This window comes from Letharia columbiana (genome assembly GCF_014066305.1).
Source record: "Letharia columbiana isolate WasteWater2 chromosome Unknown Sc0000006_s0, whole genome shotgun sequence".
Taxonomy (NCBI): Eukaryota; Fungi; Ascomycota; class Lecanoromycetes; order Lecanorales; family Parmeliaceae; genus Letharia; species Letharia columbiana.
In genome coordinates this window covers 1,339,402-1,361,454 of record NW_023501042.1, presented here as the reverse complement: position 1 = coordinate 1,361,454, position 22,053 = coordinate 1,339,402, and the positions used below count along the sequence as shown (strand labels likewise).

At 49.4% G+C, this 22,053-nt stretch overlaps 8 protein-coding genes across 8 annotated transcripts; 6 read left to right on the top strand and 2 right to left on the bottom strand.

Moving 5' to 3' along the window:
• Nucleotides 1-64: 64 nt before the first annotated feature.
• Nucleotides 65-4,586, bottom strand: HO173_003036 (uncharacterized protein; the record flags this gene model as incomplete). Its single annotated transcript, XM_037304966.1, has 5 exons — nucleotides 65-153; nucleotides 311-3,651; nucleotides 3,702-3,886; nucleotides 3,936-4,079; nucleotides 4,134-4,586. The coding sequence occupies 5 exons, from the start codon at nucleotides 4,584-4,586 to the stop codon at nucleotides 65-67; spliced, it is 4,212 nt and encodes a 1,403-aa protein (XP_037168459.1).
• A 732-nt stretch (nucleotides 4,587-5,318) lies between these two features.
• HO173_003035 (uncharacterized protein) lies at nucleotides 5,319-6,677 on the top strand (the record flags this gene model as incomplete). Its single annotated transcript, XM_037304965.1, has 2 exons — nucleotides 5,319-5,994; nucleotides 6,061-6,677. The coding sequence occupies 2 exons, from the start codon at nucleotides 5,319-5,321 to the stop codon at nucleotides 6,675-6,677; spliced, it is 1,293 nt and encodes a 430-aa protein (XP_037168458.1).
• A 74-nt stretch (nucleotides 6,678-6,751) lies between these two features.
• HO173_003034 (uncharacterized protein) lies at nucleotides 6,752-10,136 on the top strand (the record flags this gene model as incomplete). Its single annotated transcript, XM_037304964.1, has 3 exons — nucleotides 6,752-8,723; nucleotides 8,797-9,813; nucleotides 9,943-10,136. 3 exons carry the CDS (start codon nucleotides 6,752-6,754, stop codon nucleotides 10,134-10,136), a joined length of 3,183 nt encoding a protein of 1,060 aa, XP_037168457.1.
• Nucleotides 10,137-11,097: 961 nt separating this feature from the next.
• HO173_003033 (uncharacterized protein) lies at nucleotides 11,098-13,608 on the top strand (the record flags this gene model as incomplete). The annotated part of the gene is made up of 7 exons (XM_037304963.1): nucleotides 11,098-11,217; nucleotides 11,290-11,613; nucleotides 11,665-11,809; nucleotides 11,964-12,011; nucleotides 12,071-12,331; nucleotides 12,502-12,926; nucleotides 13,039-13,608. 7 exons carry the CDS (start codon nucleotides 11,098-11,100, stop codon nucleotides 13,606-13,608), a joined length of 1,893 nt encoding a protein of 630 aa, XP_037168456.1.
• Nucleotides 13,609-14,074: 466 nt separating this feature from the next.
• Nucleotides 14,075-14,775, top strand: HO173_003032 (uncharacterized protein; the record flags this gene model as incomplete). The annotated part of the gene is made up of 3 exons (XM_037304962.1): nucleotides 14,075-14,154; nucleotides 14,339-14,418; nucleotides 14,480-14,775. 3 exons carry the CDS (start codon nucleotides 14,075-14,077, stop codon nucleotides 14,773-14,775), a joined length of 456 nt encoding a protein of 151 aa, XP_037168455.1.
• A 1,477-nt stretch (nucleotides 14,776-16,252) lies between these two features.
• On the top strand, nucleotides 16,253-16,493 carry HO173_003031 (uncharacterized protein; the record flags this gene model as incomplete). The annotated part of the gene is made up of 2 exons (XM_037304961.1): nucleotides 16,253-16,326; nucleotides 16,385-16,493. 2 exons carry the CDS (start codon nucleotides 16,253-16,255, stop codon nucleotides 16,491-16,493), a joined length of 183 nt encoding a protein of 60 aa, XP_037168454.1.
• A 577-nt stretch (nucleotides 16,494-17,070) lies between these two features.
• HO173_003030 (uncharacterized protein) lies at nucleotides 17,071-18,665 on the top strand (the record flags this gene model as incomplete). Its single annotated transcript, XM_037304960.1, has 6 exons — nucleotides 17,071-17,269; nucleotides 17,322-17,409; nucleotides 17,461-17,555; nucleotides 17,605-17,840; nucleotides 17,905-18,182; nucleotides 18,245-18,665. 6 exons carry the CDS (start codon nucleotides 17,071-17,073, stop codon nucleotides 18,663-18,665), a joined length of 1,317 nt encoding a protein of 438 aa, XP_037168453.1.
• Nucleotides 18,666-19,081: 416 nt separating this feature from the next.
• On the bottom strand, nucleotides 19,082-21,843 carry HO173_003029 (uncharacterized protein; the record flags this gene model as incomplete). Its single annotated transcript, XM_037304959.1, has 8 exons — nucleotides 19,082-19,141; nucleotides 19,188-20,124; nucleotides 20,177-20,573; nucleotides 20,763-21,067; nucleotides 21,119-21,216; nucleotides 21,270-21,468; nucleotides 21,518-21,544; nucleotides 21,704-21,843. 8 exons carry the CDS (start codon nucleotides 21,841-21,843, stop codon nucleotides 19,082-19,084), a joined length of 2,163 nt encoding a protein of 720 aa, XP_037168452.1.
• Between the last annotated feature and the right edge of the window lie 210 nt (nucleotides 21,844-22,053).

Here is a 22,053-nt window from a genome sequence, read left to right as displayed (position 1 = left end):
CTTCGTCCAACTTTGCTTTCTCCGCTTGCACTGGCCCATCCTAGACCTCTGCGAGTCGCCAGCTCTAGAATTTGATCTTGCAATGTCTAGGTTCTTCTGCTGAACTTTGTTCAAAAGTGCAACGATTGTCATTCTCTGACGCTGTTAATCGGCCTTTTGACGGTTATCAGCTCTCCCCAAGCGTTCCTTATGCTGGTCGTGCTGGGTACGGAAGTTTAATTAAAAATAATCTCTTTGAGAGATTGTATTTTATTTTCTTGGTGGGGTGGTGCCACTCCCCTTTGATGGTCGCACTGCCATTTTTCCTTACCTAGCTCCTTTCTAAGGGTGGCTTGACGCTCATTCGCTTGCCGAGAAATGCTACGCTCCATTGCTGTCTCGGCCTGCAGTCTTGAGGACTCCGCCTCCACGAAGCGCTCACGCAGCTTTTTCAGTTCCGTTTGCAGGTCTTTACGACTTTTCTCAGCATTAGCCCGTGCTTCAACTGCACGGCGGAGAGTATCTTGTTGCACATAAAGCTCTTTCTCGATGGTTATCTTCGATTCGTTGAGATTCTGATACTCCTCCTTCAAGGCCGTCATCTTGTGATCACTTAGCATCTGGACGTCGTCCCTAGACTGTCTCTCGCGACTGAGCTCCGCCTGGACTTGGAACAGCTCCACCTTAAGATCCTCTATCTGGCCGTTCAACATCTTGCGGCTATTGCTGGCCTGTGTGTCCTCAGATAACTTGGCATCAAGGACTCTCTTGGTATCTGCTGCCTCCCTTTCTAGTTGAGCTTTTTGCGATTTGGTAGCATCAACTTCCGCCTGGATCTCACGCAACCGTGTCTGGATGTTATCATGCCGAGAAGCGAACATGCTTCGCTCCGCCTCCAGTGTCATGCGCTCGGCATCGTGCCTCTTTTGATCCGATCTCAATACAGCAATCTCGCTCTCCTTCCGTCTCATCATATCCTCGTAGCCGGTGGAAGTGGATGAGAGCTCTTGGAGTTGTTGTCGGATTTGGCGGTTGTCGTCCAAAAGATCCTTGACCTGTTTTCGTGAGAGCTGCAAGTCCTTTGCGGTTGTAGCTAGCTTGATATCCAAGTCTTGATCTATTTTGAGAAGCTTGCTCTCAAGGTCGGAGACTTTTCGTTCTTGCAAGCGCATTTGGCTCTCTAGCATCTTATTGTTCTGGATGAGTCCCTCGTGTCTATCATTTTTCTCGGTCCTAGCTCTCTCATTTTCGCTAATTCGATCGTCCAAATCGGAAATTCTGTCTATGAGGTCGTTCTTGTCGGCTTCTAGTCTGCTAATGATGTGTCCCGCCTGCTCAAGCTGGCCACGCCATTTCTCAGCTTGCTCTTCCGCCCTCTTTTTAGCATCAATGAGGTCGTCGAGCTGGTCTTCAAGGCTTTCTTGATCTTCTATCGCACCTGCAAGCTTTTCGATCAGCTCTGCTTCACGCTGCTGCAGGCGCTTGAAAATTTCCTCTTTGTCGAGCGCGAGTGAGCGTTCACTTTCCAGGGTTTGCTGAATGCGTTGGACTTCGGTTTCTGCACGCCTTCTCTCTTCTTCGAGCCTCAGTCGATCGTTACTCTCCTGCTGCACTTGGACCTCCAGCTTCTGAATCGTCTCATCGCGCTTTCTGACTTCTCCAGCAGTTTTGGTAGCACCTAGCAGAGGCTTCATCCGAACGAAGAGTCTCCACCATGGATTGTTGCAAAGGTCGCTGTAGACCGCGAAGTTACGCTGAATGATTCGAGTCGCTTCCGCTCGATACAGGCGCTTGTTTGCGATCCTTCGTTGGGTAAATCCTCTTGCGACTGATTGAAATCTAGACATGATATCCCGAATGAGAGAGTCCCGCTGCTCTTCGAGTTCTGCCAGCACGCCGGCTCTGAAGAAAACTTTCGTTAAGCCTACTCGATAAAGAGCATTGTCCAAATCCAGTTTTTCGAGCATCATCTGGGCGGCCGTTCGACCTTCAAGATAGCCCTTAGGCATGTTGCGGCAAAGAACTTCGTATCGCTGACGAAACTCTGAAAAGGGCAGTCTATTGGGGAAGCCGGTCCTGGCAATCCTTATGCCCTCAAGAACACCATTGCATCGCAGTTGGTCGAGGACAAGCGGTGCGCTGAACTGCTTAGGCCGCTTCCTATGATTCGGCAGAATACAACGCACAAAGTGGGGATGAGTGGAGTGAAGCTGATTCATCAAGCTGGAAAGTTGTTCCTTGTGTCGTTGTGCCACCGTCCTAAAGAGCCCTTTCTTGACACGACTCCTTGTTGCGCCGGCATCCTCATCAGGGTCGGCACAGTCGGTAAAGAGCGTAGCGATGTGTTTGTCATGGGAAGATGCAAGAAGCTTTGTGATGTTGTCGTTGAGCGGGTCTTTGTTCTTATCCAGCCATCCAATCGTAGAATATTCCACTTCAGCTGCGTAGTGTGTCAGGATGAATCCTTGAGCTAAACGTGACGGCCTATATTTGGGCGTCTTCCGCTCCCATAAAGAGTGCATCTTCTCAGTGAAGGATCTGTCAGTAGCTTTTGGCATGACGGAGTCTTCGTCAAGGCAGGAGAAAATTCCAATGGGGTTTGGGAGCTCAATGAGATCAATGGTGGGCTGGAGGTCCTTTCCGAAATCGATGAATTTCCACTCAATTTGCTCCCTTGCATACTCTTCTTGCTCGAGGACAAACATGTGGTGGTTGAAGAATTGCTGAAGTTTCTCGTTGGTGTAATTGATGCACAGTTGCTCGAAGCTATTCTCTTCAAATATCTCAAAACCGGCGATATCCAAGACTCCGATGAAGTGGGAATCATCAAGGCCCATACCAGTCCGGTCAAGCTGACGATTGATCCGAGACACGAGATCGCCAAAAGCTCGTTCGTAGATACCCTTCGACAAGGCATCCAAAGATGAGCGGACCTGTTCTGGCGTTTGAGCTCTCTCGACCCACTCTCTACCGGCCTTGACTTTTGGGTGAAGCAATCCTTGAATAAAAGGCTCAACGGCAATTCCGAGCAGCCGGCAGACTTTCTTGGCTTGTGCATGAGCATCTTCCGTGAGTGTGGCTTGATCGGCCCGCATGCTCTCCTTCATCACTGTGACGTTACCAAGGAGCAAAACTGCAGCGACAGTACGGAGCACAGATCGCTGCTCCTTTTCAGAAAAGCCCATGATATGGAAAGCCTCCAGCAACGAGCTCCACTCATCAACATCTGAGACTCCAGCAATCATATCGTTACCACCTCTCGTGTAGATAAAATCCTCCACTCCTAGATCAGCGATCATGAAGTCTTCCTTCATGCGTCGGTCTGCCCCTCTAAGCAATTGGTAGAACACGTGATAATTTCTTTCACTGGAGTTGAGCTTTACGACTCGAGATTTCTCTAGCAGATACCAGTCAATGAAAGCTCCTGCGATTTGTCCTGACCGTGTAAACTCAATACGAATGAATTTCCCGAAACGTGAAGAATTGTTGTTGCGTACAGTCTGGGCATTCCCAAAAGCCTCTAGAATCGGGTTGGCCCTCAAGATCTGCTGCGAAAGGTTAGAGAATTGCCGTCCTCCAGATTTTACCCCTGGAGAGTCAGAAGTTGCTACGGCTGCAAGATATTGAATGACTTTCTTAGTGTTCTCAGTTTTGCCAGCACCTGACTCGCCACTGATCGAAGCATAAGCGGAGACTGGATAATCGATGTGAAAGACACCTACGTGACCAAAATGCTCTGATTCTCACCCTCCTCGATCAGATTCCGAAAGGCACCATCAGCCATGGCATATATGTGAGGTTTTGTATCTTCCCTGCTGCGCCCCTTGTACATCTTCATATAATCGCTGGTGTAAATAGGCAGGGGACAGTACGGATTGACGGTGACCAAAAACAAGCCAGAATAGGTCTGGTGACATCGATTAGCTGAGCCTCAAATCGTCGCTCGGATGACTAACATAGATCAAATCTGCTTGATATCTCATATGGAGATTATGGACCACAGAGGCCTCATTCAAGTGAGTGAGCTCTGCCATATCATCTGCCTTGTCGAACTTGGCAGGATTTACTTTATCAACGGTCTCGGAATCGACCTCTCGTTGCTGAGTCACTGTCAGCAATCCCTGCAAGTTCAATTGAATGTTTAGCCACCTTACGCTCCCGTCGTCACATTGCACAAGCAAACGGCCTCCAAGAAGCTCCTCGACTACCCATCCTCTCACGAACGCTGACTGTGGGTCTCGCAGCCAGACGTAACGTTTTCCAGAAAAGTCGTTCTCGCCCTCGATTCCGCCAATCTTGTCACCAGCCCTTTGAGATTCTTCGGTCTTAATGAACTTTGGTGCAAAGGTGTTAGATAATTGGTGAGTCGTCCTGGTTGAAGTCGATCTCTGCATCGCCGGCTGTAATGATGCAAAGCTTGATCCACTCGGAGGAGAAAATGACTGGTTTCGATTATGCGTTGCAGGGGGTCCCGTGCCCGAAGGCGAGGTAATGATAGCGGATCTGGGTCTTGTACTGGGCACCGCCAGGCCTGGCGAAGGGGAAGGTGAACCTCTGTCGAAAGCATTGTTGCGCCATCGGGCGCTGACAGGACCTGTTGTTGACATGCTGCCGATCTCCCTCTGCCAATTTTGTTCGACCAAACAGCAGCAAATCAAATCGCACGTAAAGACATGATACTATCACGAGTGAAAACAGATCAGTACAGCGGCCGTGTTCTAGTAAGTGAGCGAAAGGCGAACACAGCAGGCTCAAAACAGCTTGCTCTTCACCAAAAGGCAGAAAGTAAACACAACGATTAGTTAGCTCTTGCAGGGGTAAGGTAGAAGCAACTCGCGTCGCGCTTGCCAAGGCTGGATTGGCTCGGCGCTGAACGGGCCGAGAGTTTATTTGAGGTTCTCGAATCTGCAAAAATGCGAGCGACCAGCGAAGTACGGAGTACGGTACTTTTAGTCTAACCTACCAAGCCTAACTTATAAAGTACCTTACTTTGCCTACAACGACACGACACTATTCTCAATTCTCAAGTCGCTGATGTTATACCTTTGCCTCTGAGCTACGCATTCACTTCTTCACTCCTTCACTTCTTCACCACTATTCATCAGCTTCACTTCCCTCTTGATCCAGTCAGTTTCGACACTCACTCCTGCGAATCCCGGTGGCGTCTTTCTCCTTGAACCGTAGATTCCTATCAGTCCTCGTTTCCTCCTCGTCCACCATGCGCGCTGCTCTGCGCAATCTCCTATGTACATTCAAGTGCTCTCTGAACGCTTTGCGACTAACCACCAGTGAGCTTCGACCTGTCACATCCTCTTGACCCATGAAGCTAGCCATTCGCCATGTCGAATTATCCTCGTCCACCTACATTTGGGACCCCTTTCAACCCTAACGTCCACATGGAACCTCCAGTTGGCAGCTACGATAATGGTCTACCTCAATACCCGTATCCATATCAAAATGCTTCGTCTCTGTATGGCCAAGGCCAAATGAATGGTATGCCTATAGTACCACATACAAATGCGAATACCCATTCCTTTCATTCAAATGCTCAAGGTGTGACAACACCCAGCTCTGGGAACGAAATCTATGGAGCCCCATACCCATCTCATGGTGGGCAAATCCAATACAGTGCCTTTCAATCTCCAGCATTCCCTCCAACGCCGTCTGCGCATGGTGTGCCTTCTTACGAAGCTCAAAACTCTACTCAACCTTCCACAAGTTCAAATCTTCCTTCAAATCCTGGTACTGTCTTCTCAAATCTTCAGGCTGCCGCGGAGGTCCAAAGCACGAACATTAGGGACTCAGATACGGTTCCACCTGCATTGTCCGAACTAGAAGACGGCGAACTTGACGACGGAGAAATCGAGAAATCAACCCGTCATTCAAGAGCGAGTACGGCGACCTTTTCAGGAATGGCGCAACACAAGCGACATGAGGACGAAGACCCTGCAGACAGAGAATCCGGTCACCGTGTTGCAAACGCTCCAAATAAACCGCTTCCTGGGCTCATTCGAGGTATTTCCCTGCCGCTCGACGCTGGTTGACAGGTCTGACTTCATATTCTAATATTCTTTGCCCCAGACTCGCTTGCTGCGCCAAATTCCCCGCGCTCCACTGCATCGCAACCTCGCCCATATCCCATGCGGAACGGCTTCATCAATCATCTAGATGATCCTCTGTTTTCGCGGACGGCAGAGAACACATCAGCCCAGCCTCAGCTGTCAATGGATACCGTTGCACAAGGATCTAAGGAAGCAAGTCTGCGATTGGTAGATCAAAAGATGGACGAAGCCAAACAAGCATTACGAGACTTGCATTCGGAAGGGTTTGACTTCAACCGAATTATCAATGCGGGCTTGAATCCTGATATACTCCGGAAACTCTACACCAATATCGGGCTACCAGTCACAGCTTCTTCAAATCTACTGCAACAGAAAATCATGAAACCACGAGTTGGCGCTAGAGACGTGCCGACTGAAAGCACACCAGGTGAGGCAATTGTGGGCATTCACGACCAACATCCCAAACCGCCACAGAGAGGCTCAAATGACAGCGTCCTTGGCGATGACACGTTTCCACATCTGGTAAACGAGGAAGGCAAGATCAACAGCCAACCCACTGTTGCAGCGAACAAGAACGAGGAGAGTCAGTGCAGAGTCAAGCCAGCTCAGCGAAACTATCGAAATCCTCGAGTTTGAATCCATTAGGTAAAGCTACCGGGATCAAAGCTGGCGAGACAAAAATACTCGATCGCAAAGAATATATTGCCCGAATGCTAGCAGCTAAGGCTGGCAAGCCCACCGTCAGCGCCACTACCCCTGTGTCCCCTAAATTATCCACTATCACAGACTCGGGAACATCTGCTCAAGTCCAGTCGTCAGACGCTGCCTCAGCGATTGTTCCGGCTACCGCTCAGCAAGCACCAAGTGAATCGGTCGATACCGCACAGGGAATTCAAAACGAAGATTCGGATGTAGAAGCGAAACGAAAAGCTCAGACAGATCTAGCACGTCAGAAGATTGAGGCACTAAAATTTCGTGAGAGCATTCAACAACAGGCTCGATCAACAACCAGCAGTGATGCAATGAGACACAGTCAGCAACCTCTCGCCAAAGGTGTTCCAAACATCCCAGCTGAAAGCTCTATTCCAACATCTCGACCTGTACCCAGTCGCCAAAGCTCTTACTTTTCGCCAGCAAGCCAGAAGCCCCCCTTTAGCATCCCGGGACTGTTTATGACATCAGGTGCTCCGGAACCTGTAAACCCTTCGCAACCACTCGCGAACGAGGGCTTCGCAGTCTCACCGCAGACAGTCGGTTTAGCCACCTTCGCTGCGTCAAAGCAAGGCTTTCGTCCACACGCTGCGGTCTCGGCTCAGTCTCCAACTACAGATGAGACACCGCGATTACCCGAAACTTCCTTCGATCTGAAATTTGCTTTACCAGCCACCATCGCAACAACAGTTTCACCCAACCGAAAGCGCCAGAAAGCTTCTGACTTCATCGATTCACCTTCCACCAGGGTAAAGAGACCACTGGGGCAGCAAGAGGATACCAGTGTCATTATAGACATTAGCGACGATGAGGTGAGCAATAACACCTCGGGAGATGAATCCTTAGACACAGACATTGCCGGTCGTCGGGATTCTCTATCAAGAAATTCTCAAGTCATTGCTCCAGGCAATGGCAATGAGAGACTGGTCAAGAGCCTGCCTCCGCTGACTGATTTTCCGCCACGCAAGAAAACAGTTGTTATGACGCCTCCTGCTGCGCAAGTCTCGGGGCAAAGTGGCGATCTGAAAGGTCTAAAATCGAAGGAGATGGAAATCGAAGTCATGAATCGCAAAATTGCTGAGCTCGAGCAGCGTATCGCTATTAAGGCAAAGCAAACTACAAGCCGCACTCACAGTCCTGGAAATTGCAGTCGCGTGACAACTTCACCACCTCCAGGTGAAGCTCCACATCAGAGCAACGGCACACCGAATACGCCCTCGAGCATCTCAGACTCACGGAATGGCGATATCGCACCTGTCAAGAACGGAGAATCGTTCGCTACTCTCGCTGAAGGAAATGATTCCACAGCAGAAGAGGAGCTCAATGCAGAGCAACAGTTAGAGGAAGTCGAACTAGCAAAGGCCGAGGCTGAGCGTTCCTTGGCCGCGGAGATTTCTCGAGCCTCGGCAGCGGACCAATCGCTTACGCAGATTGAGAGAATGCAAATTCCACAAGCAGAGGAGCAGTCGAATCTGCGGGGAGAGGAGCAGCGACTCAAAGACGAAAAGCAGAAGCGGCTTCAGGATGAGGAACAGCGACGTCTGGAAGAAAGCCAGAGTCAGCAAGCGCGCGAACAAGACAACAAGAATCTACGACAACAAGAGGTAGACCACCATCTTCAGGAGCAAGAACAGAGGCGGGCGCAAGAGGCACGACTGAAGCACTTGCAAGAGCGAGAACGGAAAACATCCCTCGGCAACCAACGGCAGGCTCGAAAGACCGAAATAGAGTCTGGATTGCCACTCCTCGATGCCGAAGTAGAGAGGACAAGAATAAGGCTTGAGTCCTTACGACAAGAAATAGTAGGTCTAGAAACTGAACTCCAGAAAGGCATCGAAGGCAGGCAAGTTCTGATTGAAGAGCTTAACAACTTGTCGCGATCTGGAGAGGCCCTGCCTAGGCCTATGGATCTCGATTCTTGTGACGTGGGGGACATACCAAATCAATCAACAAGCATCCAAGAAATACCAGGTAAGTGCGCCTACTTATCAAGGCCGTCGATGTGTTCAAAGTAACACAGATTGATTGGGATCTCTTTTGTTAGCTTTGACGAAACCCGCAGCGTCAGTTGAGACAGTCCCCGACTTGGATTCAATACAACTTTCGGGCACTGCCGGGGCCGGGAACGGTAGGGTGGTGCAAGACAAGTCGTCAACGCGGACGGCAGACATTCGGATGTCAGATGGAGAACTCGAGGAAGACATCATGGAAATGTCCCGTAGCGATGTCGACGAAGCCGAGCCCTCTTTTCACAGCCCGAAGCCCTTGACTGAGGTTCAGGACACTTCTGGTTCTATCGACGACGACGAGACTTATGAGCCGCCCAGTGAAATAAGTATAACGCAACGACAGGAGCCAGAACCTGATGCTGTCCCGGACCTCGGAACAGCGAAGACCGATCGACCAGCCGCAATGCATAATCCGCTTCCTGCTGACCAGGAGGCTGAGCCTATAGGAAAGCCGAGTTCGGTTGAGCCATCACCCGCCGCCAACGCTGGTATGGCGGGTGACGAGCAATCACAGCGATCACTAAATCGTAGTCAGTCTCTGGCTGATGCTAGTGACCCCGATGATTATGAACCGCCCGAGCCAGCACCATTAGGTGAAGAGGTACCGCGGCCTACTGAGATATCGAGCGTCGATTCGGAGAAATCCTTTTCTCCACCTGATGTTGATAGTCATGATTTCATTGCGCCTGCGAGCTTCGACTCAACACCAGCCGTTCATCAACAGGTGAGTGTGGATGCCATTACAATCGGAGCTGGGTCTCACAGTGTAAGATATCGTTCTTCTTCGCCGAAGCTCGCTGAATCAAACCAGGTGCAAAAGCTTGAGTCCAACCGCAAAACGGGACATTTTACCCCATATGAAAGTCCCTTGAAGCAATTCAAGTCATTTCGGTATCATCCTCAGTATCTTGAGGAAGTCTCCAATGGCTTTCGATCATTGACTTATAGTCATACTATCAATCCAGAAATTCCACTTTGTCGCTATGAGTTAGACGGCGTATGCAATGATGATTCTTGCCCGAGTCAGCATTTGAGGAGCATTGGTTTGAGTGGTGCGTTAATTGAGGCTTGATTGCGTGTACTTCTCTGCTGCTTTTTTCGTATTGTTCCGTGGTTTATCGGTACTCGTTTCACAACTCCATGAAGTTCGCAAGCTGACTCAAGGTTCATCACTCTCGCAGATGACAAGATCCTTGTTGATTTGGGAGCTAAACCAGACGACGGCTCCTCGCCTGACGAATTCGGCAATGGCTTGCGAGAGGTCATCCACGACATTCGTTCCAGGAAGATCAGAGATTTCAACATCGTGGCAGGAGAAATAACCGCATATCGTGCCAAGTTCCTCGGAGACCGCTCCAAGGTTTTACCCTTGTAAGCAAGACTCGTAGACGAACGACAATTGAGCATGACTGTCTTGGTGTTGAGGAGAGACAAAATGCCTAAGCTCGGGAAGACACTGCCAAATTGGCATCACGTTGTCGCCGACTGGTATCTTTTATGAATCTACAACTTGGATTCCTGCGTAGCCCATGGGCATTTCATTTCTTTGTGTGTGTGACAAGCATAGCGCGGACCTAGCGCATGCAACATATTCGAAGATACCCAACCTAATCGAAGGGTCTTGACGTTATTGCAGAAAGAGCGGGACCGATAAATGAAGGTTGGCTTGCAGCAGGAAGAATCATCTAGGTACCAGCATACTGAGATGTTGGGAAAGGGTGTGGTAGGGGGTGGAGACGCTAGGGATACATATGGGAAAGGTGACCTTGCAAGAGGATTAATTGCTTTAGCTGTAATCATAATTCTTGACAATCTTATAATTCAAGCATTTCCCTCGCATAGCGCATGGTGCCTGAGCTGCGTGCATTCACGTTCTCTCGGCTAGAAGGTACTGGATTGTCCCGTTGATTCGCACCTGCATGCCAAGAGTGCTAAAGGATAAAGGGATCCTTCGCATGCAGATTCAAGCACCCAATCAATCAGAACCCGCATGCACGTGTGCATATGGAGGAGGCCCAGGTTCTGACTGTATCTCATCATGCTCGGTCGGAAGAGGAAGGTTGTAGGGAATTGACATTGAGCATGGGAGAATTGTAGCCTGCCATTGGCAGGGTCTGTTGGCTGTGGGATTCTTTTTTTCCCCCGAGGAAGACGCATTACTTGCCGGGGAAACAGGAACCAGGTGGGCCTACAGCCTTGGCGGAAAAGGGCAAGAAGGGAAAGATGGAGAAAAAAGAATGACATATAAGAAGGAGCTCAGGGAAAGAATAATGGAGATGTATGAAAGAAGGAATAAAGTCGTAGGGGAAAAGGCTACTTCCTTCCTTTTGCAAAGCATGCCTCAATTCCTAATCACCCTTGTCTTTGCAGGTGTGGCGGTAGCTAGCTACGCATCCAACATTAACTATCGAAGTCCCTCTCACAATCATCCCGGCCTCGGTGTCTCAATTCACAAGGTATGATGGGTGGACGGATTCATCACTTATCTACTTATCGCCTTACGCCCATGCCAATGACTGTGTACACAGGTTAACAAGCGAAACAATGGTTCTTCTCCATACCCTGGAGCCTTGAACTTCACTCATGGTGTCGCTTCTGGAGACCCATTCCCCAACTCGGTCATCATTTGGACAAGATGCGCACCAATCCAAGATGATGTCAACGACAACTCAACTGTCTCGGATTATGTACCCTTGTATAACCCAGTTCCGATATACAGCGAAAGCGAGATTGCTCCTCCGTCCACCGCTCCCGTTTGTGTCAGCTACAAGGTTGCATCCGATAATGCCTTTGCAAAAGTTGTGGATTCTGGCCTGGCGTATACTACGTCCGATGTGGATTATACCCTTAAGGTAATTTCATTCTTGCTTAGCCACAAGAGACATTAGGATTAATGGGATCAGATCGAAGCCCAGAATCTCAGCCCGTACACTCGGTATTATTATCAATTCAGTGTCTGCAATTCCAATGTTACCAGCCCAGTTGGACGTACGAAGACAACACCTGCACCCACTGACCTAGTGACCAAGATCGGTCTGGCTGTGTACTGTGAGTCTCCCTCTGAGCAGTTGCTTTCTCATGGGAAAGCGAAGCCGAGTTGCAGGAAGACTTCCGGCATTGGGAGCAGTTTGCTTTTCCTCTAGATCGCAGACCCTGTATCCTGTTCTCAAGGAAGAGTGTTGACTCCGATCCCCTTACGCAGCATGCTCGAACTTTCCCTTTGGCTTTTTCAATGCCTTTGGCAATCCAGGTAGGATTCTCCTTTTTTTGACTTTGCATTATCAGTCTATTGATACCTTAGGCTTTTAGCTCGCAAGGACTCCGTGGACTACGTGATACATCTCGGGGACTACATATACGAGTACAAGAACGGTGACTACGGCTGGGGACAGAGTATTGGACGTATTCCGCTCCCAGATCGGACGATCTTCACGCTTTATGACTACCGGAAGCGAATAGCTACATACAGGACCGACCTTGATCTTCTTCTTAGTCATCAAGCTTTCCCCTGGATTCCGGTTTGGGACGATCATGAGGTCGCTGACAACACTTACCGCGATGGCTCTTCAGGTACGTACATATCGGAGCGGAGCGTTTCCTTCCTATACCGGACCCGACATGAATAGTAAGACATGTTTCGAAAGCGGGGATGGCTTCCTCTCAATTGTGCTACCTATCATTGTCTTGCGGACCGAGCCCGTTTCATGTAAATTCTATGCTAACCCTGCAACCCTTGTCAGAGTTGAATAACACGGAGGCCTCGTTCATCGGGGATGGTGGAGTTAGTGTTGACCAGCGAAAGATGAACGCTGTTCGAGCTTACTTCGAGTGGATGCCTATTCGGCAAGTTGAGATGGACGACAATTTGCGGATTTGGAGAAGCTTTTCTATCGGCACACTGCTTGACCTTATCATCCTGGATACTCGACACTATGATCGATCCATCACCGATCTGTACTGGAATACACATTACGTCCACCAGATCTCTGACGACGCAGGCCGCTCGATGATGGGCAGTCGCCAGGAAAATTGGTTCTACAGCCAGCTCAAGTCTTCTGCCCAAAGGGCTGCAACTTGGAGAGTAATTGGATCGCAAACCGTTTTCTCCCGGATCAATGAATCCATTGCATATGGAAATGTAGATCCACTTGATTATGATGCATGGGTACGTGATATCCTCCAATTTCTTCATCCCCTGGTTGCTGCAGTATCGCCCAATCTGTCTAGCCACCCAACTGCTAGCTCCTAATGGAGATACTGATCTAGACGATTGCCAGGATGGTTACCAAGCAAATCGAAACAGAACATTTCAGACTCTGTACGACAATAAGATTGGCAACAACATCGTCATCTCTGGCGATTCTCATGCGAATTGGGCCACCGACCTCATCTGGCTCGATGAGCACCCGTACGATCCCACGACAGGGAACGGCAGCATCGGAGTTGAATTCGCTGGGACAGCAGTCTCATCGCCATCTCCTTATGGCCAAAACATTACCCTAGCCGCAGCCAATAATGCGAGCAGTTATCTAGTCCAATACAACCGCGAGCTGCAATGGTCGGAGCTTTACTATCGCGGCTACTTTGAGCTTCAAATCAGCCACGAGTCGGTGAAGGCGAATTACTTCGGGATGCCAACCATTGTCAACCGAAACCCCGATGAAATCAGCCTGGCCAACTTCACAGTGCTGAGTGGGGCCAACGCCTTACAGAGGGATCCAAGTCCTGGTGGTGGAATTGTAGAGAATGGTGCGTTGAAGATGGGCAAGACCGTGCAGACCAATTCCACCAACAATACTGCGACCGGGATGTATTACATCTCCAATGATCCGGTAGAAGACTTGTGAGGGATGCGACGCCTCGCAATGTCTTCCGAAATACAGGCATGAAGGCATGAAGAAGGTAAAAAGGGTGGGAGAAGATTAAAGTAGAAAGTAGAGAATCAATCCAATATGCATCTTGAATCGTGCCATGATCCTCTCAAGCACGGCCAGTAATAGACATGGACAAACTTATGGATAGACTCAAGGTCGGAGTAATTTGGCAATGGTAAGGTAGTGAGTGGTATGAAGTGGTCGCATTGATCTGCGATGCAAGGGCGAATTCGTCATTGGCTCGCCTATTCTCACTAATCCCAGCTAGCTCAGGGCCTGGTTCGGGTCTTAGCCTTTAGGGTCATATTAGGGACCCTTTCTCCGGGGGCTCCAGCTCTTTCCCAGAGCTTCCCCTTCCACTTCATCCCCTACCTTTCCCGTCCCCTTCCATCAATCAATCGATTCTTTTGACCACCAACAACGCACCCCATTTCCCGCAATGTCGACGAGAAAGAGAAAGCAGGAAGAAGAGGCGGAACTCCAAGCACTCCCGAGCGATGAGAGCGACGAGGAAGAAGAGTAAGACCAGCCTTCTTGACGTCATTCGCTCTCCGACTGCCCTTCCATCCCCAAACAAGAGTCAATGGGCCACTCTCCTCTCTACTGCAGACACTTTTTGTCTCATACACCCAGCCTGAAAGCGCTCATCCACTCAGATCTTTGCGCTTTAAAGACAGGGTTCTTGCTGACATTCGGCGCACAGGTATGAGGCATCTGATGCGTCCGACGTTGGCGAGGACGAAGTCTCTTCTGAGGAGGAAGAAGACGAGGGAGCTGCTGAAGGTACAGATACTCTCAATGGCTCGTGTCTCCGGCAGGATTCAAGTTGACGGATACCTCACAGCCCCCCCAGCTGCCAAGAAGCGCAAGACAGCTCCCGCCTCCAACAAGGACGCCCCTGAAGTAGTGAGCGATGAGGAGGAAGAGGAAGAAGACGAGCCCGAGGAAGCTTCCGATGAAGAAGCTGTACCCGTGGAAGGTGACGAGGATGAAGACGGGGAGGGCGAAAGCGCCGATGAGGCTAGGGGAGTCGAAGCAACAGCCAAGTCGGGTGGACCCGCTGCATCGGCAAAGGCCGCAAAGGGATCAGCTGTCCCGAAAGAGGATGACCTAGAAGAAGTGAAAGGTGATTCGGAGTAAAAGTACACTTTGATGACGGAGGAACTCTGGTTACTGCAGGAGAGTTGCAGGGGGAAAAAGGGAATTTTGATAGGTATATCGCAGCTGGTAGGCAATAAGGAAAACCCTGAGCTGAGGAATCCAGTTCACTTGTTATTTGTTCCCGCACATTTAAGGCCCATCCGCTATCTACCGTTCACCATTCTTCCCAAAAATAAGGCAGGTGTGCGGTGATTAACCATGCGTAACCATATCCATCTCCTCATGCACTTCTACCGAAGCGGCAAAGGGCGCCCACTTGATGGGCTTTCCTTGCATTCATCCGTCGAGCGTTTTGGACAGCATGTGTTACTGCTCTATAGAGTAAATAACTCGCACGGATCGCGTGAGGAAGCTTGGCGCTGCGCAAGTCGAGCTAGTGGCCTCGAGAGTTGAAGGATGCAACGAGATTGCCTTGAAGGCAGGATGTAGCAGTGAATAGAAGTTTGCACGAAGAGCACATTATTATTGCACAAAGGAAGCGCAACTAGAACACAGGCTTGGCAGTGTCAAGATGTCAAGGAGAAGCATGAATGCAGGCCGAGGCCGGCGATTTATGTTGGTCATGCAAAGAGACCTTTGCGTGCCAAACGAGGGCTTTTGTTTTCTTCCTTGACCTCTTAATTAATGAATGCTAAGACCATGTTGTTGAGGGAGAGACGACAGAATTCCCTTGCAGTGAAAGCTTTTAAGCAGTAGACTTGGTATGTTCGCATTACGAAGTTTTATTGCCCCTTTGCTCGCCTTGGGAGTCCTTTACACTAGACTGCCAACTGGCAGCAAGAAAGAAGCTTATTTGATGTGCCTAGGTACCTTACCTCGATTTGCATCTATATATCATTAACTAATGGGCGAACAATACCTTATGAACGACCGAATTACTGAACAGTGCAAAAGGCGAGTTTCAATATGCATCCATGCCACATAAAATATGAGTGGTCGTGGCTTCTATTTTCCTCCGCGGGAGAACTCCTGTAACGACAAAAGGATGAAAACCCAGATTGGCAACCCCGTTACCCACGCATAGACTTTGTTATGCTGTCGGAAGCAGAAGGGAAGACAGCATTGATGTCATACTCTCGCTACAAAGAAGCTCTCCATATTACTCAAGAGGTCAAGAAGTATCGATTATAGTGGGGCCTTCTTCTTCGACCTTTTCTGGCCCGAGAGGCACGAAAGCAGATCTGTACATCTAGCTTGGAAGATCTGTGCTATGATCATGTGCATCTTGACATTGAGTGATGTTCTGGCCCTGACTGTATGCACACCAAATCACTTCTCGATTGGCCTCAAACTGTTCAGGCTGACCCCATGCAGGTCATTGTTGCCACCAAGAACGCGTACATCACCGGAGTCGACGCAGTAGAAGGCTAACGGCTTCTGCAGCAATATCTCAAGCCAATTTTAGGTCAGCACTTGATGAACTGTCTTCAGGGTTTACGGACTGACAACGTCGACAATGTACAAGCGTAACTCTAAAGCCGTTGCTTCCGCGGGCCTCATATGGCCGGACTTCGTCGCGATTGTAGCAAGGTACTGCCCTTTGGGGTCGCTTAAAAGGTCCATATGTGTCCTGACTGACATGAAATAGCACTGCTATCCTCTTTCTGTCTCATCGGCATGATGCCGAGTTCGGTCCTAACTCAAAACACGCCCGCGAGGCAGGACAAAAAGTGTCTATGGACATGCAAGCAGTGTGAATTTCGAATCAGGAGAGGTTCGGTTGATTCATAACCACCAGCAGACCACAAAAGCAACACAAGACCGTAATATTTCGTGGAGTGACGAAATATCAAAGCTGATCTGCAGATTGAAGAAATGCTGGACCTTTGATATCTAACGGGCGCGCCGACATGCGTCAAAGACATGGGATGAGATTTAAAGGCACAGTCCTAAGTTGACCCAAAGAAGGTAAATACGCTCACGAGATTTCGGCGACGCTGTGGCTGAGAGGGAGGGAGACTCCTTTTGTTTGCCTTCCATAGATAATATAGGCGTTCTTGGCTAGATGGGCGTTTAGATAGATACCCCGTAAACTTACCCCTTTTTTTTTTTTTTTTTTTTTTTTTTTCCCCCCCCCCCTCCCCAATATTCATGTTGTTGACATAGATCAGAGCAATCCTTACCCCTCTGCTGTGACAGATTGAAGCGCCGTTCTTGTCCGCGAAATGCCGGCGCCAGCCGAGCCCATGATGAAGCCGAGGAACCTCGATCTTGAACAGCCCCACGATATCATGATTCCTCCAAGAATATTTTGGATGAACGGAGCTAATACTAATGATCATGACAATGTCTACTCCTTATATAGCCCGAACAATCACGAGCACCATTCGTCAGGTCGGTCGTTCCAGGCCAAAACCAAGGCCAATCCACGTAACGGTCCAGCGTCCAGCGTCCACCAAACACCCTAGAGGTTTCGTACCTCCTACCGTTGACGACCTCGCTGAGTTAAGAGAGCGTGTGCAAGAATTCACTCGTGAGCCATGACGCTCTTCGTTGCAAAACATGGCCTCTGAAGGAATGTTTAGGACGGGAAATACCGGAAAAGGTTGCTGCACGGACAGACCGCGATAATGATTTTCCTTCAGACATATGGAGGAAGTTCGGGGAAGCAGGGTATGATGCGTCCAGGTCACTGGAATTGCACCGGAGCTAACTGCCAAGAAGCTTTCTGGGTATCACGGCGGATGAGGATTACGGGGGGCTAGCGATGGGCTATCAGGCGCATTGCATCGTCATGGAAGAGATCAGTAAGGCTTCAGGTCAGGCATCCGCCCCATAGGGTTGTGATAGAAATGCTCATAGTAGTAGGCAGCATTGGGCTTTCCTACGCTGCACATTCCCAGCTTTGCATCAATCAGCTCTCTCTGAACGGTAACAATGACCAGAAAGAGAGGTTTCTTCCCGGTTTGATATCGGGGCAGAAGGTTGGCGCGTTGGCAATGTCAGAAAACTCCGCCGGCTCTGATGTGGTCAGTATGAAAACAACAGCGAAAGCGGTGAATGGAGGGTGGGTGCTCAACGGCTCCAAAATGTGGATCACAAATGTGGGCTTGCACCCTCACAAATTCAATTCTCTATCCAGACACAGAAGCTGAAAACGTCATTCAGGGACCAGATGCCGACCACATAGTCGTTTATGCAAAGACAGAGCCCGACAAAGGCTCCAAAGGCATTACTGCCTTCATCCTCGACAGCACAGCCCAAGGCTTTTCCTGCGCTCGCAAACTTGACAAACTTGGTATGCGAGGGTCCAATACCGGCGAGTTAGTATTCGAGGACGTATTCGTCCCTCAAGAGAATATGCTGGGTCAAGTGAATCATGGCGTTAGAGTCTTGATGGAAGGGTTGGATATCGAGAGACTGGTTCTCAGCGCCGGACCGCTAGGGTAAAGAGCCTTCTGTTCCCACTTCATTTGGACATATCGTTCTAATGTCTTGTCAAATGCAGCTTGATGTCGTCCGCCTTGGCCCTCGTCCTCCCCTACACTCACAGCCGCATTCAGTTTTCCACACCAATTGCGCACAACCAACTCATTCAAGCAAAGCTTGCAGACATGTACACCAAATATCGCGCCTCATCCTCCTACACGTACTCCGTCGCCAATGCTCTTGATGCCGCTCATTCTACTCCCAACAATACTCCAAATACCAAAGATTGCGCTGGTGCTATCTTGTATGCCGCGGAGAGGGCGACGGAGTGCGCGCTTGATGCCATCCAATTGATGGGAGGCATGGGCTATGTGAATGAAGTGCCGGCTGGAAGGCTGCTGAGAGACGCAAAATTATACGAGATCGGGGCGGGAACGAGTGAGATAAGGAGGATTGTTATTGGGAGGGCTTTCAATAAAGAGTACGATGAGAGCAGGTAGAGAAGCGACGGTAGCGATAGCAAATGCTAAATCCGCTTGTAGCAGAGATTGTTTGAGTACGGAGCCTCCAAGAAAGGGTGGTGCGGGAAGATGGAAGAGGAGGAAGTTATGTGATTACCCGGCGTCGTCAGAATCTGTCCACAAGAGGCTTCTCGGCTATGAGACCACTGTATGAGCATGATGAGGGGAGGTAAGGAAACAGGAATGAATGGGGACCAGGGCCCAGATTAGTTGATACCAGACGCTGCATCGGCACGGAATCCCTTGAATGTAGGGTGAGGGGTGGTAGAGGGGAGTGGATGGATGATGGGTACCGCGATTCTCGATGTGCCTCACCGGGCATTCTACCATAATGCTCGACATCATCAATCTATCGGAGTGCATGAAAAATGCTATATCCAACACCTTCCATGCTACTACTTAGGCTCTACAAGCTCTTCAAACTCGACTAAAGCGTTACCTGCTTTACACAGATCCTACGTACACATTAGCGACACCATTTCCATATTGGAAAGCACCTACCCCTTGCTGATGTACAATCCTAGAGATGACGCCGTCTTGAGGGCTTCTGATCACGGTCTCCATTTTCATGCTTTCAATAACCACTAATACCTGATCCTTTTTGACATGATCGCCCGCCTTGGCCTCTACCCTCAGGATCTTGCACGGCATTGGCGCCAGGACACTGTGAGCTGTATCTTTGATGCCCAAGGCTCGTTCAACCCACTTTGGTGTGGCACACCGTAGGCGGAATTGCTGGCCTTGTTGGTAGAGCGTGAGATTACCTTGGTCGTCATCTATCACTCTCGTTTCGAGCCTGGTATGGGGAAAGAAAGACGTGACTTTGCGGGTTTGTGGTTCCCAGCTGCTGGCGACGGAGCGGTAGGTAGTCGGTGTTCCACTAACGGTAATGTCAAAGAATCCGGTCTCCAAAACATCTATTCCTACGCTTTGTTCGGCCGTTTCGTTGGAAACGAGCGTTCTGTTCGGGAGAAACCCCCAGAATCTTCGTTGTGCCATGGCTGCAAATCCAGACTGGGGTATACCAAGTATGGCAGCATCCTTTTCTTGCGAAGTTGCTGCTTCCAGGAATAGCAAGCCCAGAGCGGCTTGAGCATAGACCTCAGGAGCGGTTGGCCCCTCTGCGAACAGCTTGTCACTGTGTTTGCTGATGAAGCCCGTCTCTACTTCGGCTGCCACATAGCTTGGATGTTTACAGACCGCCTTCAAAAACTCGACGTTCGTTACCAGTCCCGCAATCTCGTATTGTTCCAAAGCAGAATGCAACTTTTGTATGGCGATTGTCCGGTTTGGACCCCTGACGATCAGCTTCGCTATCATGGGATCATAGTGCGAAGACACTTCGTCCCCCATGATGTAGCCGGCATCGACCCTTACTGTCTCAGTGATAGAGGGTGTTCGCATATGTATGAGGCGTCCCGAGTCAGGTGTGAAACCCCTACACCGACGTTAGCACGATTTGCAATTCTACTCTATTTTTAATCACAAACATTTCAGGATTTTCTGCATAGATTCTCGCTTCGATTGCCCAACCTCTTTCCGAAATCTTTGCTTCGATCTCTTTCTGACTCAGAGGAAGCTTACCTCCTTCCGCCACAATAAGCTGCCAGTGTACGAGGTCTTCCCCAGTGACCATTTCGGTAACGGGATGCTCCACTTGTAGTCGGGTGTTCATTTCCATGAAAAAGAATTCGCCACACTCATTGTCAAAAATGAACTCTACAGTACCTGCGCCCTCATAGCCAACAGCCAAGGCTGCAGTGCGAGCCTTCTTCCATAGATCTTGACGAACAGATTCGTCTAGATTGGGCGCTGGCGATTCTTCCAATATCTTTTGATGTCGCCTTTGGATGCTGCAGTCCCGTTCCCCCAGGGAGACACAACTGCCTATAAACATTGTAGATTCAGTAATCCTTCTCAGAGACCAAACCCCGAGCAATGGGATAGGTCAAGTGGTGTCAAAGAGCCCTTTTCCCTTCAGGATTGTCTTGCAGTCGCAGAGTGAAGAAGAATGAAGATGATGAAGAAGAAGAAGAAGAAGAAGAAGGAAAGGCGCCAAAAGGCATAAGTACTTACCATGTTTGTCTGCGAATATCTGAACTTCGATATGTCGAGGGGTCGTAATGTATTTCTCGACGAGCATGACATTGTCGCCAAATGAATTCATAGCTTCTGATTTCGCGCTTTTCAATTGGTCGTCAAACACACCTGCCGTCATTGCTATCCGCATGCCCTTTCCTCCACCGCCTTTCACGGCTTTTATGAGCACCGGGAAGCCAATTTTGGAGGCTTCGGACCTGAGAAAAGCTGGTTCTTGGTTGCTGCCATGATAGCCTGGAATGCACGGTACCCCGGCTTCGATCATAATCTCTTTTGACCGGCTGTTAAATACTCAGCTATACTGCCTTATCATGAACAGTCCGCTGACGCACCTTTTGTTGCCCATAGCCTCCATTGCTTCCCATGGCGGCCCTATGAAGACAAGTCCCGCTTCTGTACATTTTCTAGCAAACATTGAATTCTCACTCAGCTGCAAAAAAGCTCAGCATGGTGCACGCGTAAGAACTCTGTCACTAAACATACAAAACCGTACCCAGGATGGATGCCTGTGCACCCGTGCACTTTGGCAGCTTCAATGATTTTGTCACCATCCAGGTAAGCTGAGGAATGTCCCAGGTTGACGGCCTTAGGAGAGCTCAGAGCGTGTTGCGATCTAGCGTCTGGTTCTGTATAGACTGTCGTGGTCGTGATGCCATACTGGAAAGCTGTCTTGTTGACACGTCTTGGCGTTCTCAGTCTATATGTTGCAGTGGAAGATGGAACTGACTAACAGAGCTATTTCACCACGATTGGCTATCCTACAAAATTTCTGGAGTCAGGATTCTTTCTCAGAGACAATAATGCTGAGCAGCTCGATAGCTCGAAGGAGTATCAGGAGCCTTTTGCTTGCAGAAAATGTCTTGCAACTCGAACAGTGATGGGGAATAGGAAAGCGTTTACTCTGAAACAATACATACAAAATGGAAGTCAGGGACTGACTCGCCGTTGAAGACTTGTAAGGTGTGAGAGAAGTGTAATTTATTCTCCCGGGAGAATTGCTGTGATGTGGAGAGACGACGCAAATGACAGGACGACGGAGAAGATGATGAAGAGACATAATCGAGGCTCTAGGTAAAGCCTATCATGGCAGCGGTGAGAAGAGCGAAGAATGTTCTTGATGTCAAAAATGAAAGGAAGTGGATGCTAGACTTTTTTTACATACTACGTAGAGTACGTGAATACATGAATTACCGAGATACGATGTAAGCGTGTAGCACTATTGAGGGAGGAATCTGAGGCTCTATCATAAGTAACCTGCGGTATTAAG